This window comes from Chionomys nivalis, chromosome 4 (assembly GCF_950005125.1).
Source record: "Chionomys nivalis chromosome 4, mChiNiv1.1, whole genome shotgun sequence".
Taxonomy (NCBI): domain Eukaryota; kingdom Metazoa; phylum Chordata; class Mammalia; order Rodentia; family Cricetidae; genus Chionomys; species Chionomys nivalis.
Genome location: NC_080089.1, coordinates 50038746 through 50055870, shown reverse-complemented (window position 1 = coordinate 50055870; position 17125 = coordinate 50038746). Strand labels below are relative to the sequence as shown.

The 17125-nt window shown below is 41.1% G+C and overlaps 1 protein-coding gene across 4 annotated transcripts in view; it reads left to right on the top strand.

Moving 5' to 3' along the window:
• Nucleotides 1-9474: 9474 nt before the first annotated feature.
• Sik2 (salt inducible kinase 2) overlaps nucleotides 9475-17125 on the top strand; it is a 106402-nt gene continuing 98751 nt past the window's right edge. For all 4 annotated transcript variants that reach the window (XM_057767824.1, XM_057767825.1, XM_057767822.1 and 1 more), the window contains exon 1: nucleotides 9475-9765. In XM_057767824.1, the coding sequence (XP_057623807.1) occupies nucleotides 9631-9765 (135 nt within the window). In that variant the 5' untranslated portion in view covers nucleotides 9475-9630. The remainder of the gene's footprint in view (nucleotides 9766-17125) is intronic.

The window sequence follows — 17125 nt, the reverse complement described above, 5'->3', positions numbered from 1 at the left end:
TTTCTGTAACTCCAGTTCTAGGGAGATCTAATGACCTCTTCTGGCCTCTTCACATACTAGTCCACGTAAAACACATACATGTGAGGCAAACACCCATACACATAAAAAATAAATCATTTTAAAAGATATTTTCTAATCTCAACTTCTTTGATCCACTGTTTTCTCAGACGTGTTAATTTCCAGATATTTATAAATTTTTTAATTTCCTTCTGTTACCGATTTCTAGTTTAATTTCACTGTGCCTAGAAGATATAATTTGCATGCTTCAAACTTCTTAAATGTTTTAAGATTTGTTTTACCACTTGAGGTGTGAACTACTTGGGGAATGAACTACGAGTACTTGGGAAGGACAGGCATTTGCATAGAATCACAAATACCCGGGGTCACCAAAACAATATTGAGAAACAAGAATAAAGTTGGAGGTCTCAAATTTTTTGATTTTTAAAACTATTAAGGCCGGGTGATGGTGGCGCACGCCTTTAATCCCAGCACTCAGGAGGCAGAGGCAGGCGGATCTCTGTGAGTTCGAGACCAGCCTGGTCTACAGAGCTAGTTCCAGGACAGGCTCCAAAGCCACAGAGAAACCCTGTCTCGAAAAACCAAAAAAAAAAAAACAAAAAAAACTATTAAGACAGTACTAAATCTGTCATAAAAGCAAATAGAGGTCAATGGAACAAAATAGAGCACCTAAAATAAAATCACAAATGTGTGGTCAAATAATGTTCAATAAAGTGCCCAATAAACACAAAGGCTAATCTTTTCCACAAATGGTATTAGGAGAGCTAGGTAGGAACAGACTGATGTGCAATGCCCCTCTGTATTCTATGAATATGTTTATTATCACTGGTTAATAAAGAAGCTGATTTGGCCTATGGCAGGGCGGAATATAGATAGCTAGGCAGGAAAGCCAAACTGAATACAGGGATAAAGAAGGCAGAGCCTAGGGATACGCCAGCATGCCGGAGAAGCAAGATGTGAGGTAACAAACTATGAGCTTCATGGTAAAATATAGAATAATTTAAATGGGTTAATTTGAGTTGTAAGAGACAGTTAGTAATAAGCCTGAACTAATAGGCCAAATAGTTTATAATTAATATTAAATCTCAGAGTGGTTATTCAGGAACTGGCAGGTGGTAGAGAAACCTCTAGTTACCACAGACAAAAGACTGAAACTGGATCTTTATCTTATGCTATACACAAAAATCAATTCAGTGTGAACTAAAGATAAATATAAACCCTGAAAGCATAAAGCTCCAAGAGGGAAACATACGTGAAATATTCTTGATGCCAGTCTCAGCAATGATTTCTTGCATATTGACAGCAAAAAGCAACAATCAGAGCAAAAATTGTCAAGTAGTCCTACATGAAACTAAAAGTAAAGGAAATAAGAGAATGAAAAAGCAAGGTATAGAAAGGGAGAAAAATTTGTACCCTATGTATCTGGTAAGAGGTGATTGATCAAAATATATAAGAAATTCCTACAATTCCATTGCAAGACAAACCAAATACACTGATCTAAATGTAGGAAAATGAGGTGGTGAGATGTCTCAAAGGGTAGCTAGCCAAGGCTGCTGACCTGAATTTATTCCCAAGACCCGTACTGTAACAAAAGAGAGAAGACACACACACAAACACACTCTAAGTAAAATAAAATGCAGTAAAAGTATTAATGGGCAAAGGGTGCAAAATGATATCGCACCAAAGATAGAATATAAATAGGCATCATTATCTGAAAAGGTGCTCAACTTTACTAATCACTGGAAAAAGCAAATCAAAACCTCAATAAGATATCACTTCATACCTGTTCAGGTGGCTGTTAGACACTAAGGAGAAAAAAAAAGATGTATAGAAATTTTAATCCTGATGATTAGCACTGATGTTGAGACTATCAATAATGTAGCTGTTATGGAAAAAAGTATGGGTGTTCAAAAACATGAAATGGGGCCATTCCTGGGTATTTATCTAAAGAACTGAAATCAAGATCTCAAGTATCCGCACTCCCATGTTCACTGAGGCAGAATCCACAATAACCAAGATACAGAAACAACCCAATCATCTACCACCCGATAAAAGAGGGACAGTGAGGTGACTCACCAGGTAAAGGAGCTTGTCCCAAGTCTAGTGACCTGAGTTTGATCTCTAGGACCCACATGGTGGGAGAACTAAGTTCCACAAGTTGTCCTCTCACCTCCACACGAGAGCCTTGGCATACACTGCCATCCCCATAAAAGTATAAAAAGTATTTCTTACAAAAACAGATGAATGAGAAAGAATGTAATGCATACAGTAATATTACCTCCACCTTGAAAGTGAAGGAAATCCTGCTGTGTGCAGCACAGAAGAACCCAGAAGATACTGTGCTAAGTGAAATAAGCTAGTCACAGAAGCACAGATACTATGGGAACCCATTCCTATGAAGTGTCTAAAACAGGCAACCTTACAGAAACAAAAGGCTGGCTGGTGCCTGGCAGGATCTGGCAGACGGGGAAAGAAGAACTGTGCAATGGGTATAAAGCTCCAGTTACACAGATGAATAAGTTCTGGAGAACAGTTGAACACCATACTGAAAATTTTAGACTAGGCCTTTAGACTAGTGTTCTTATTCCTCACACAAATGGGAAGTAGGAAAAAGGTTTGAATATGTAGACTTTGATCGTTCTGATGGACTATATCCATATACATACGAATGTGCCCCAAACCACCAAACTGTACATAGTAAATATACAGTTTTTAAATAAAAAAGTAATTTTACTTTAATAAAGTTTCAACAAATAGAAGTATCAAGCAAGTGTCCTTCCAAAAAAACTCAATCCTCTAGTTTATTCTGTAACAGTTTCTTACATATAGTGCTACAAATATTTCTGATTGATTGACGGATGCTTGTTTCACAAACATCTTTATTTTATACTAACAACTACTTGGAATTGGTATGGGCTAGAGATTTGGATTTTCTTATGAACTTTCACCATGGTTATTATAAAAATGTAGTGTTCGCTCTACTACTGTAACCTACTCTTTTCTAAGCAAAATTATCTAAACAACTATAACTAATAAACTTTGTTCATTTTTTACTTGAATGGAATCTAAATCCAATCCTAAGTTATTAACATATTGACCTACCTTTAGTCTTAGGTTGATAAAATAGAAAAAAATGCATATGTTCACAATCAAGAACAAATGGTATATATCTTGTTTTCCAAGTGCATAAGCTGTTTTACTTCAGCAAAATATGTGTGTATTGCACAGTGAGCCATGAAGTTGCTTCACCCTCCAATTCATACCAGCTTTCATTAGCTTGTTGCCAACTCCTCTCCTATCCTGTTTATACATTGACTTTATTCATGATAACTGAGCTGTAGACTTAATTCTTGTTGGTCTCTCTATACTTTCATCACCTCTTTTTCTGTGTACTCACATCCTTACACCTTTGGAAGTGTTATTTTACTCAACTTAATAATAAATATAGTGGACTCACAGCATCATCTGGGAATGCCGCATTTCAAATGTCATATAATTAAAAATCTGGTAATTCAATTGTCCTACTCACTTATACTAAAAGCAGAGCTGAAAAGTTGACTGCCAGAAGTTTTTCTTTTCGTTTTCCCTCAACCTTTACCCTTTGAAGATGGGCACATATAAAGAGAAAAGGAGAGAGAGGAAGAGGAGAAAGCAGGAGTTAGATGAAAATAATGACTGCTAAAGTTGAAGCAGGAGAGATGGTTCTATGGGTAAAGGCACCTGCTGCCAAGCCTGATGATGTCAGTTCAATCACCAGGACTCACATGATGGAAGGAAAAAAGCAACTCCCCCATGTTGTCCTCCACATGCATGCTACAGCATGCTCTCTCCCACACAAGCACACATACATGAATAAATATTCAATGTAATTAAAAGGAATTAATTGCTAATATATATAGCTAACAGTTCACAGGAACCACATTTTTGGAACAGAGAACTAAAGCTGAATCATCAGTCTAAAGTTTAAAAACCGTAAACTAGGCTACACAAAGCCCTGCTGAGTGACGGTTACAACCTACTAGTCATTTTCAATGACACACCCATTGCATTTCTATATAGGTCAAATTGGCGTTGGGTAAACTTCTTCCTACCTCTGACCTCTCTGTCTGTAACCTGTAGACATGGGCACACTAACACTGAACTCTTTTGGTACCTTTTCTTAGTCTTTCTTTTCCTTCTGGTCTCAAACCAGATCTTATCCCCAGACTGCAAGTAGGTAGTTGGCGTAATTATCTGATTCAAATAATCAGAAATGAGTCAATTTCTGTTTAAAAGGTGGCCTTTTAAGAGGAAGTTGTTGATTTTAATGAGTTTCTGTGTACTTTCTGGTTCTGAAGTAAGTGGGTTTTTTTTTTTTTAATCGATTTCCAAAGGAACCCACCTCCAGAACTGAGATACGTATGTGGGCTCCTGGCCTAGTTAGAGGCACCTGAAGTACCATTATCATTGATCTGTAAGACTGTATCAACCTTTTGGAATTCTCCCACTTGTCCCCTAAGGTTCAAAAGATATACCTCACAATAAAGTACAGAATTACGTGGGGAATTAAAGGTACAAGCAGAAAGACCAGTGGATGGCTCAACAGCTAGAAAACCCTGCACTAAAAATAAAAGTGTGATCAGAGTTGGTGACGTAGGTAAGTAATAAAATAATTTTTACAGTATGCTTGAAGCCCTGGGTTCAATTCCCAGTAACAGACAGACAGACACACAAACACACGAGAGAGAGAGAGAGAGAGAGAGAGAGAGAGAGAGAGAGAGAGAGAGAGAGAGAGAATATTAAGGCTGGAAGAAAGTTCCGTGGATAAAAATGCTACTTCTACAACCTCCTTGTGGCACCACACATACCCACACGCACACAAATAAATTTAAAATGTGTAAAATGTGTATATTGTAGAGTGAAAAGGGCCAAGAAAAAACACCCTGACCCTTACTTGGGAACAGGGATTGAAATCCTGCCAATTCCTGAGCTCCCTGAGCACAAAACTCCACCAATCACAAGCTACCCTGGAAATCTCCACCTCCCAAGGAATCCTATATAAGCTCTGTACCCTGTTCAGTATGCTGGTACCTGACCCTAGAGACAGTCACCCTCCTGGATTCTTCCTTCCCAATAAATCTCTTGAGTGAGGTTTGTTGTGCATGACATTTTCACCTGAGTGAAGCTCGGTTGCAACAACTTTCGCTGGAGCAGAGAGCAGAGCTGTAACACTTCCTCTAGTGAGAAGAGTTGTCTCCACGGGACCTCAGCAGAGCTGTAACACTTTCGCTGGGGAACTGTTCTGCTGCTTTCCATTAAGCAGAGCAGGACAGTAACACTTCACCTGATCTGAGCGGAGCTGTAACAACTTCGCTCAGGAAACCCTCCCCTTCCAGGGCAGAGTTGTGACATTGGGGGAACCTTTCCCTGGAGCAGGGCTGTGAGCTGCTATGCTTATAGTGACTTTGTGGTATTCCTTGGCTCCTGACTGCCAGGATACTTTTCTATCCTGTGGTATTCCTTGGTTCCTGACGGCCAGGATGCTTTTCTATCCAAGCTGCAATGCTTACATATATAAATACACATGTACTAATTTTCATTAAAATTAAAGCAACAATTAACTACCCTTTGCCTGGATTAAGTTTAACATTTGACACTTCATCATTCTCTATCTTTGCTTAACTATTTGAGAATAAGCGGCCTACTGCTTTAGAATAATTCTTTTGTACACTGTGAAGATGTATTGCTCCTGTTGGTTTAATAAAGATCCAACTGGCCAATAGGTAGGCAGGAAGAGGTTAGGTGGGAAAGTCAGACTGAGAGAACGCTGGGAAGAAGAAGGGGGTGCCAGTCAAACACAGAGGATGTGTAGATGTGTAGAAGATGAGGTCACAGCCATTAATCAAGTAGCCCCACTAAATTAATAAATATGCATCAATTTAAGTTGTAAGAGCTAGTTAGTGTTGGTCATAAATATCACCTCAGCTCCTTGTCACACCCCTATATCCAAAGAGTCTGGAATGTAATATTAAGTTGGGGGTGTCACCCAAGCCCTCTAACACCCCTATATCCAAGAAGTCTGGATGAGTGGAGTGCCCTGGGAGTCCGGACTCCATCTCCAAGCCTGCCAAGCACTGACCCCTCCCCCGGGGAGGGTCAGAACCACTCCCACAGGCTACTTAGGCTCACGCTGGAAAAAGGAACACATTGATTTTTTTGTTTTGTTTTGTTTTTGTTTTTGTTTTTGTTTTTTTTTTGAGACAGGGTTTCAACTCACAGAGATCCGCCTGCCTCTGCCTCCCGAGTGCTGGGATTAAAGGCGTGCGCCACCATCGCCCGGCTAGGAACATATTGTTTGAGTTTGCGTGGGTTTTTCTCTCTGTCATGCTGTCTCGGTCCACTGAGAGTGATGCATTTATTAAACACAGGCATTTTAATTTGTTCTAATCTGGTTTGATTGGAGTTTTTTGTGTCGGTGGAGAGGCTTTTATTAAGATTAAACCAAACAGTAACAAGCCTAAGCTATCAGCTGAGAATTTATAATTAGTAATAAGTCTCTGTGTGGTTATTTGGGAGCCGTTGGCAGGACAGAGCTGACTGGCAGGACAGAAAAGTCTGTCGACAGCATACATCACAAACTTTTATCCATAAATACTTCAGTGTGTATGTCTTAACAAGGATACTTTCTTTCATAACACAGTACAACGATTAGAGTCAAGAAACTTAGCATTGGGGTCGAGAGAAATGGCTCAGTAGTTAAAATAGAGTACTGTTCTTGCACAGGCCCTGAGTTCAGTTCCCAGTACCCACAATCAGGTGTCCCAACAGCACCTATAACTCCGGCTATAGCTGATCTAATGCCCTTTTCTGAACCCCGTGGGCATCTGCACTCACACATGCATATAAATAACCCCCCACATACATACATATAACTGAAAGGAAAATAAATCTTTGTTTAAAAAATCAATATTGATCCCAGCACTCGGGAGGCAGAGGCAGGCGGATCTCTGTGAGTTCGAGACCAGCCTGGTCTACAGAGCTAGTTCCAGGACAGGCTCCAAAGCCACAGAGAAACCCTGTCTCGAAAAACCAAAAAAAGAAAAAAAAAATCAAGATTGAAACAATACTTTAATATACAACCCAATTCAGTTTTCAACAACCAACTGCCCTGACAGAATCCTTGGTAACTTGCTTTCCTAGGACCTCATGCTGCCCCAGTGGCAGCTCTCCGAAGACTTAAATCTAGAACCCTTCCTCAGCCTTCGTCTCATTACAGCGGCATCTTTAGGTGTACGGGATAGGGTCAATTTCCTCAGTTTATGTTTTCCTGACTTGTTTCTTTGTGACAGATTCAGAATACACATTTTTGCAGAGGTATCACCTAAGAGATGTGTCCTGGGTACCTCACATCAGGGGGCTCTTTGTGTCACTTAATTCCAATTGGGAACTTGGGTCATTTTCTCAGGAGAGTGTCTCTCAGATTTCTCCACTGTAAAGGTTTGTTAATCCTTTGTAATGATTTTTAAAATCCAAAGAAACTCTGAGACTTTAAATACCCTATTCTTTAGCCAAATTTCACCCAATGACTTTAATGTCTATTGATAATTCTTCTCTGAACCAATTGCTACTAACCATCATAAAATGGTGATTTCATAATTTCTACATACATCCTTTTCTCACTTATCCTGTCTCTATATTAACCTAAAAGTTAAGCCTGAGAACATAGCTCAGTGGTACAATATTTGCTTAGCATATGTAAGGGTCTGTGTTTCAGTTTCCTGAACAAAAAGAAAGAAGGAAAAAGGAAGAAAGGAAGGGAGGGCAGGAAGGAGGGAGGGAGGGAGAAAGGAAGGAAGGAAGGGAGGAGAGGAGAGGGGAGGGGAGGAGAAAAAGAGGAGGGGAGGGGAGGGGAGGAGAAAAAGAGAAGAGGAGGGAAGGGGAGGGGAGGAGAGGGGAGGAGAGGGGAGGAGAGGAGAGGAGAGAGAATAGACACTTTTGGGGGGCTTATCACATATGCCAAATTTCTATCTCAGCACTTAGGAGACAGATCTTTGTTAAGTATGAGCCAGCCGGTTCTACATATCAAGTCCTAAGTTATCCAGGGCTACATAGTGAGACACTATCTCAAAGCAAGCAAACAACCCCCCAAAACACACACACAATGTAGAGCCCAAGAGATGACAAAGGCACCTGCAGCAAGCCTGACCACTTGAGTTCAATTCCCCATGATATACAGTGGAAATCGAGAACCACCTCCCACACCCTGTCCTCTGACCTCGAAACAAGATAAATAAAATGTAATACGTGTTGTAATGTATTTCCAAAGTGTTCGTTTCTGATGCTCAGTTTGTCTCAGACTGGCAACGGTGGGTCCCTTCAGCTGTATTCTCTTTTGCCACGTTCTTCCTGCTGTATTTAAGAACTCTCCTTGCTTACTCATGTAAGTTCTTTCAATGGCATCGTACACTTTCCCCGCCTGCCTTGGACTTGAGTCATTACTCCCAACGAACTGGGCTCCTTTTAATAGAGAATGGGTACCCGGGAACCAACGTCTGGATGTATGAAATATATTTCAAGATATTAAAATGTTGCTGTTACTTAGGTCACCATATGGAAGACTGGTGTGATGATTTATAATTAGAATGTTAGCGTTACCTGTGTGACAGTGGCAACTCGCTTCATTCTAGCAGCCTGCTGCATCATCTGGAAATAAATTGGACGGTTTTTAAGCGTTTACAAATTCCCAAATAGTTTGAGGAAGTATGACAGAAGATATGGACACCTCTCCCCAGGAACACGCTCAAGTAAGTAAAACACTGTGCCTACATTTCAGGGGTTCCAGGCTTCGAAGCCCATGGGCAATTTCGAATTCCGGATTTAAGTCATTTCTAGGGTCTCTTCAGAGCTGACATTAGTTTGTTAGTGATGGACTGCTGTGAGTAGGGATCCTCACAGACGTCAAAAAGTGCAGAGACGTATATAGTAACAAGAAGGGGGCTAGAAAGAACACAAAGAAACGAGGCTGTGAGCAACGCGTTGCTCAGCCTCGGTGCTCCTCGGGTTCCCAGTTTAGCGCAGCAGAGTCCTGCGGGAGAGGTTTTGGCGGGAAAGGCCGCGGGCGGGCGGGAGGGCGGGGAACGCCGGGCGACCCTACAGGCGACGCGCGGGCCGCACGGTGCACCCTCCGCGCGGCCCACCAGGGCTCGCTCTTGCCCTTCTGCTGTGAGGCAGGCGTTTGGGACGGGGTGGAGCGGACGGCGAACCCGCCCCCGGCCGCCGCGAGGCCGGAGTAGGCTGAGGAAGGCGCCGCGGCCGGAAGCACCGTGCCCGCCCGAGCTGCGCGCCGCCTCTCCCTCCCCGCCGCCGACGTCGGCGCTGCTGCCGTAGCCATGGTGACCGGTGGAGGCCCGCCCCCGCCCCCTGCCCCTGCCCCCTGACGTCGGCGCACGTCAGCGCCGGCGCGCGCCTGGCTGGGCCCTGTGGGGCGGGAGGGAAGCAGCGCCGGAGCGAGAACGGCGGCCGTCGCCCAGAGCCCAGCCGCGCCGCCCGCCGCCCTCCTGCCCGCTCCGCGCCGCTTCACGCCGGCCCGCTCGTTCGCGCTCCAGTTGCCGTGTCCTGCAGCGGGGGCCCAGCATGGTCATGGCGGATGGCCCGAGGCACTTGCAGCGCGGGCCGGTCCGGGTGGGGTTCTACGACATCGAGGGCACGCTGGGCAAGGGCAACTTCGCCGTGGTGAAGCTGGGGCGGCACCGGATCACCAAGACGGAGGTGCGGCACCACCGGGGTTCGGCGGGAGCGTGGCGTGGTTGCGCCCTGGGAGGGGGACGGCGGGCCTGGCACTGCGGGGACCGCGGGGTGCAGGTCGGGGGAGGGGGGTTGTCCCTGGGAAGCCACACAGGCTTCCGTCCCGAGTCTCCCACCCGGGGACCTGGTCTGTGGCCTGGGCTCCCAAGCCCCAAGTTCCGCGTCTTCCCGGCTTTCGGCTGGGGGTGGGGTGGGAGGGGAAGTCTCGGTGCTCCGGGGCCGCGCGGGGACCAACGTCGCCGGCGGGAGAAGGGAACCGGCAGTTCCCAGACTTGGCGGACGCGGAGCGTGGCCCCACCAGGAGTCCCTCGCTGCTGGGCGAGGAGGGGGTGCCTTGGACCCGACCGGTGCGAACGGACCGCTGTCCGTTTTCTCTGCTTTGGGCCCGCAGGGTCTCTGATTCTGTGCCTGCCTGGCTTGATCTCTTGCCGGAGATATATCTAATACTCCAGACAATGGAACTGGTTAAAAATGGTCATCGCGGTTCTGCACAGTCTTCTGGGGTTGTCCCTTTACCAGGTGTGCGTACTGGCTCCAAGCACGCATTCCTTAAGCCACATCAGTTTGACTACTCAGAAAGCTCTCAACTGCTCCCTTACCGTGACTCCTGCATTCCCCCCTCCATGGTACATCCTAATGCACCGCACATATTTTCTCCGCAAGTCTCTCTTCTTACCTAGCCCACCCCCTTCCTTCCATTGCCTCAAGCTGCTCTCCTCAAGACGTGCAAATTAAATACCCTGGGGGAAAACGATCGAAACAAAAACGTTTTTTAGACTACAACCTAGTGGTTTTGACGTACTCTATATTCTGCCTTGTGATTGCCACTGGAGTTTCACCGGTTTTCAGTTTCTCTCCCCAGATTTCATCTCACCCGGGTATTTTTCCTTAGTACGTTCTTAAGAACATTCTAGCCTTTGAAGGTATAACTTTTTCCCTCCCAGGATGACTTACATAAGGTGAAGGGCATTTTAAAAAGCCTGAGTGTTTTCTCCTAAGTTGTACTTAGAAGTTTTGCTTCGTGTCTGTTTTCATAATAAGGAGGATATGTCTGACATGTCTTCACTTTTTGTTTTGCCTCACGGATCCCTCACACACCCCTAAATTTGACTCCTTTAGGGCATCAGTACCAAGGTCAAAAATTTTCCTTTCACAAATTTGCCATTGTTATGAACCTAGATTGTTTATGATGATAATATGAGTATGTTGACATTACCAAATTTTTGCATAGCTTAATATGATCCTGGTGCTTTTTTAATCAATAAAGTTGTCTCGTGCTTGTAAAGAGCTATGGTCAAATTGTTATACCTTTGCTTCTATGATAAATAAAAGGAAACATCTTAAATGGGTATCTTTATGAGTCTTTTTTCCATGACTGTCAAAAGTGGCACATTACAGAGAGTCTGGGAAAGTTTTGGTTATATTGTTGTGTAGTTAGATACCAAATCCAACAGTTTATACTATTTTTTCTTATTAGCGATATTTAGTGGTCAGCTGTTATTTGTCAGATGGAGTTTAGTTAAAGTGGTATAAGCGAGCTGCTTAAGTGGAGCTCACGGTAACTGCCACTTTCCCTGGAGGGTCACAATTCTGGTGGTGTCCCTTTCAAACTGGTATTTCTTAGGAAGCCTGCTAGGGGGCACTGTGGAGTAACACTGCCGGTGACTGCCAGGTCAGTTAACATTTGTGATTGAAGACACCTGTCAGATCATGACCGAGCTTGCAGATCCCAAAGTGTGAATGTAGTGCTTATGTGTATAAAAATATGTGAAAAGCTAAAAGTTTAGCCTAGAGATTCCTCTTCCCTCGAGCTTTTCTGTTTTACAGTGAGAGAGTATAAGAGTTTTGTGAATTTTGTGATTGCCAATACTTACGCATAGAAAGGTCAAAGGATCTTTTCTGTAAGGAAAAGTCTTTGTGGATGTCAGTTTGAAAAGTGGTTCTGTGAAGTTTTATAGGGAAGTTACATAAAGATTTCTTTAGTAAGAGCAAGGAATCAGTTTCTAAAAGTGTAACATTTGTTTTCAGTGAGTTTTCTTTTTTAGGAATAGTTAGTTGATCTTTACTGAATATTTGTATCTTTGATAAATAGAACCACCATGTAAACTACAAATAAAGTAGTGAAAATTTCAACTCTTACATTATTTTAGATTCTGATTGCTTAACATACTACATATAGTTACAGTGAGAACAGTTAATATACTTTAAAGAAAACCATTAGCAAAATATGATTAAATTTACTGCTATGGAAACTATATACTGCATTTTAAAATTGTAGGTTTATGTGTTTTAGAACTTGGAGATCTTTTAAGTGTGATGCTGAGCCATTTGAAAAATAGAATCATTTTTATTATGTGTGTGTGTGTGCATGAGCATGAGTGTGTTGGTTAAAGGACATCTTGCAGGAACTGGTTCTCTCCTTCAGCCAAGTGGGTGCTACAGTTCAAACTCTGATAATCGGGGTTGGCAGCAAGTGTCTGTATTTTCTGACAATCTTGATTCCCCTAGACAAATCTCAGGGCTTAGTTTAAACAGTCAAGCTATGAATACTTTTATTTTTAATTGGCTCGTCTCCATCTTCTGTTCCATATCACTCATGAAAAATAAGATATATTTTTGTAGTGCTTGGGAGAAGTCTGTTTCCCTTTTAGAAAAAAAATAGTATACAAAAGAGATACTAATTTTGGTCGAATCTATCAAATGGCCTAATACCAAGAAATATAATTACGTCATCTGAAGCAGTATTCATGTGCTAGATCTCTGTGTAAATTTTCCACATAAAAGGAAAGGCAAGGAGGAGGCAGAATCCAGCTTCCTGACAGAATACTTCATAAACTCTTTGCAGAGCTGGTTTATAAATTAGAGAGGCTAATTTTGTAAAATTAGCACAATGGGAAAAGAATAACACCATTTAGGCTATTAAACTATTTTGGGTAATAGTGGTTGCTAGTTTTCTGTTCTATGAATGTCCGTGAGTAGTGGTTTATAAATATTTCATTAGGAAGCAACTTTTCCCTTCTTGTTAGCTGCATAGTTAGTTGGGGGGGGCTGTTTTGTTTTTGCTTTTTTGGGGGGGTTGTCTAAGTAAAATTCTAGGAGAATTACTTGTGCTTGCCCATAAGTGTTCTGTTTTCTATTAAAGAATGTTTAGTACAGCAAATATTAAGAATAAAAGAGAGCATAATACTGAAAGTATGTCGTTTCCCCACAATGGAGATACATTGTTCTTAACTTGTCACGTTGCCTTTTGGTATATTTTTAATGCATTGGTTTTTATATGTGACAGCACACAGTCCTTGTCTGTGCCCACACATTTTGTTTATTGTATATAACTTTATAACAGCATTTTAGTAGGTTAGTATTCTACCTTGTACTTGACCCATTTTACTTATGACTCTTACTGAATATTTTATCATGTTCAGTTTTCAGCAATTGACAGGGAATACAATTGCTTATGTAAGTCTGCACTTTAAGTGTTTTTAGGGAGAAAGAGTTGCTAGTAATTTTCAGAAGAGCAATTACTAAGTGAGAGGGCATAATTTTTACATTTGAAAATTTTTATTACTTTCATGTTTATTACTGAAAAATTTAAAAGCACAGAAAAGTGAAAATAATTACCTATACTATCAGTACCCAGAGATTACCAGTATTGTTATTTTCAGGTCCCTTTCTATGCAGATAACTTGACATTTCCTCAATACCATACTTTTTGTGTTGCTTACCTTCAGAATCATATGAAGGGAAGTGTACAGAAACTGTGGAGAAGTTCTGAAAGTGACCTTATTCATGGCCTGTAGAGGTTAGGCTGCTTAATCACCGCTGAGAGCAGCTGGACTCAGAGGGACTGACAAAGGCTGTATGAACTGCTTTTGTGTGCTGAGAAGTTTTCTGTGTGCATGCTGTGGCTGGGATGTTCAGGCTTCTCAGAGCACCACCATAAAGTGTAGAATTTCAGTTGTATTTTAAATTTTGCTTTGGCATTCTCTACAGCTCTTTTCAGTATTTCTTGTGCTGAAGAAATACCCCAGATTTCAAGAAGTAGCTGTACTGTGTGCAATAGGAAGACCTGTGACCAAATGTCTTACCCACTGATATTTGAATCTATGCTTGTATATCATCTTCTCTTGTATATTCAAATAGGACTCTGATTTGTCATTGTACTATTCTCTAGTTTCTTGGCCCTCAAGACAGGCAATATTTGGCAAATTGTTTTGCCAAATATTATTAAAATTATCTCTTTCGGGGAATGGAAAACATGTACATCTGTGTAAATTTTAAAATTTTAATTTAGTGTGTGCGTGTGTGTGTGTGATGTGGAGAGGGACACGTGCATGCTATGGCACTGTAGCACACACATGGAAACCAAAGGGCAAGTTTGTAGATTCAGTTCTCTCCTTCAGCTTTCACCTGGGTCCTCGGACTTGAACTCAGGTCATTGGGCTTATGTAGCAAGCGCCTTTACCCACTGAACTGACCCTGAGTTGTGTAATTTCTCTGTTCTGTAGAAATATTTAACTTTAACAGAGTTTAGCATGTTCTACTTTTAAGTCCTCTAAGGAATTCTATCTTGGCACCAAGGAATTAAGAAAACATTTATTTGGAAATCATGAAACTGGCCTCCTTGAATTCACATGATGACATTTGATTTATGGCCCACTGATTACAGTTTCCGTGGCATCAAATGGGTTACAGAATTCCTTATGATACCTCTTTTTCCTTTTAATAGACCTTTTACCTTTCTTTCCTTCTACATTTTTTAAGTAAGAGATTTCTGTAAACATTTTTCATTTAAATATTCATATAAAATATTTTCTATCCTTCATATCCAGTTACGATAGTTAAAATATTGGAAGACGAAGTAGAATTTCACCAGAAACTTTTCATTTTAAAAAATTTAAAGTTCTTTAGACAGATTAAGAGATGCATCTTGAGTAAATTAAACTAAGGACAATCCTACTATGTTTTAAGTTCTTCTTAAAAGTAAACACTATCCAGGCTGGAGAGATGGCTCAGCAGTTAAGAGCACTGACGGCTCTTCCTCTAGTCCAGAGGACCTGGGTTCAGTTCCCAGCACCCACATGGCAGCTCACAACTGTCTGTAACTCAAGTCCCAGTGTATCTTACTCCCTCAAACACCAACGCATATAAAAAAATAAAAATAAAAAAGTAAACAGTGTCCACATGGTTCTGCCCAGTTACAGAAGTTAGGCCTGCTTATTATAGTCATTGTGGAAAAGCCTGGAGGAGAAACTAAACATTCTCACTTCTACTCTCACAACTCAGGAGATGGATCAGACCCTCTTATTCACTTGTATTGTATGTCTGCAGTAAAGTAGGGTCCACTATATGTAAAACCTGAGCTTTTCAGTTCACTTTTTATTAACATCTCCAACTCTTGAAAAAACACACTGTTTAAAGCAATGATTCTCAGCCTCCCTAATGCTGTGACCCCTTTACTATAGCTCCTCATGTTGTGGTGACCCAGCCATAAAATTATTTTTATTCCTACTTCATAACTGTAATTTTTCTACTGTTATGAATTGTAATGTAAATATCTAATGTGCAGGATATGTGATATGCAACCCCTGTGAAAGGGGCCCTCAACCCCCAAGGGGTCGTGACCTACAGGTTGAGAATCTCTGGTCTGTGGCAACATTAGGAGGCATCTTACATGTCACTGACCATATTTTATTTAACTGATTTGCTATCACTGAAAATAGAGTTCATTTTTCTCCATTGCAGTACTCTACATGTTCCAGAGAATATTCTTTTGCATACATTTGCATATCTGATTGTTTCCTCAGAGCAGTTCCATCTCAGTGGAATTTCAGATGGAAGAGTCCATCCAGAGCCTGCAGTAGGGCCTGAGGTGCCACAGTACCTTCTACAAAAGCTGGGCCCACCAAATTACCGTTAGGAAACACTCTAAGGAAGACCACTCTTTTGGGGTCTTTTTTACTCTTATTTTCCAATAGACAAAATTGGTTGCAATTTCTTTGCTTTTTTGATTTGTATTTCTCTGATTACTTTGATTGTAGCATTATGTGATAGCTATTCGCACGTCTCTTGTAAACTGCTTTTTTTTTGTCTTTTGGCTCTCTTTTAATTGCCTTGTGTTTTGTTTTAGAGTTGAACTTTTTTAAAGTGGGAAGTTATTTTGAATCGCTTCTTTTATAGTCTTAAAAATCCTCAGTTCACATAATTATTTTCAACTGTTTGTATTTTTGTTCTTAAGCGATACATTTAATTTTTTTACACAGAAGTCCTTATCATTAATTTAGATTATTCCAATTGAGTTCTTTTTCAGCACCAAAGTCCTCAGGCATAGTGGAACACATGGTTTTTAAAGTCCTTTATAAAGACTGTTGAATTGCTTCCTGAGAAAGTTATAATGTATATTTATAATGTATTTATATTCATACCATATTTCTTCAAAAATGGCTATCGCATCAAAACTCAGTTCACGTGGGCATCTGCTTTTCAATCTTTGCTAATATAAAAGTGAAAATCGTAGTTTTTGTTTTAAATTCAGTTTCCTGAGTATTTCTATGGCTGATTAGTCAGCTGCTTTATAGAGGGTTTAGAGTGATAGCAATCTTTCTGATTTCTCATGTATGTCCTCTTACATTAGAGAGGAAACCTTGCTTTTGCTCCTTAGCAGAAGGAATATTACTTTTATTACCTTAAATCCAGTTTGTTTTTTAAAAGACTGTGTGTTTAATAAAGAGTTAACTCTAATCTTTAGAGTTAAATGATTCAGTTAACAAAAAAATTAACAGAATCTCTTTGATATTCTTGATTTTTCTCTTGCTCATGCAAATTTGTCTTAAGTGTAGAACTATGATGGTATGCAGAGTTGCTAGTACCTTTGAAATAAAGTGTTTTGTAAGTTGGAGACTTTCAGTATGCTTTGAGAAATTCCAGAGTTTGTTGTTTTATTTTTAAAATCAGTTTTATTCACCTCAGTCTCACAGACATGATCATTCCTTGAGCATAGGAATCCCATCTGATTTGTTTCTGTATCCTAGGGAGAGTGTTTGATGTACAATGAATGTGTGATGAGTGAACTTTTTAAATAGAGAGGAGACTGAATTTGGAGTGGAAGACCTGATGTTGTTTCTGTCTGTCCCCTCCCCGACCTTAATTTGCTAGAGCTTTACAACATGTGCAGATTATGTGACTTTTTTCTTTTGGGGGGCAGAGCCAATAAAGGTTTTGGAATTTGGACAGAGGGCCTCATACATGCTAATATGTAATGCCTTTTGAATCTGTTTCATCAGCTCCTATTCTGCTTCTTTCATTTATTTGACAGAATTGAAAGATA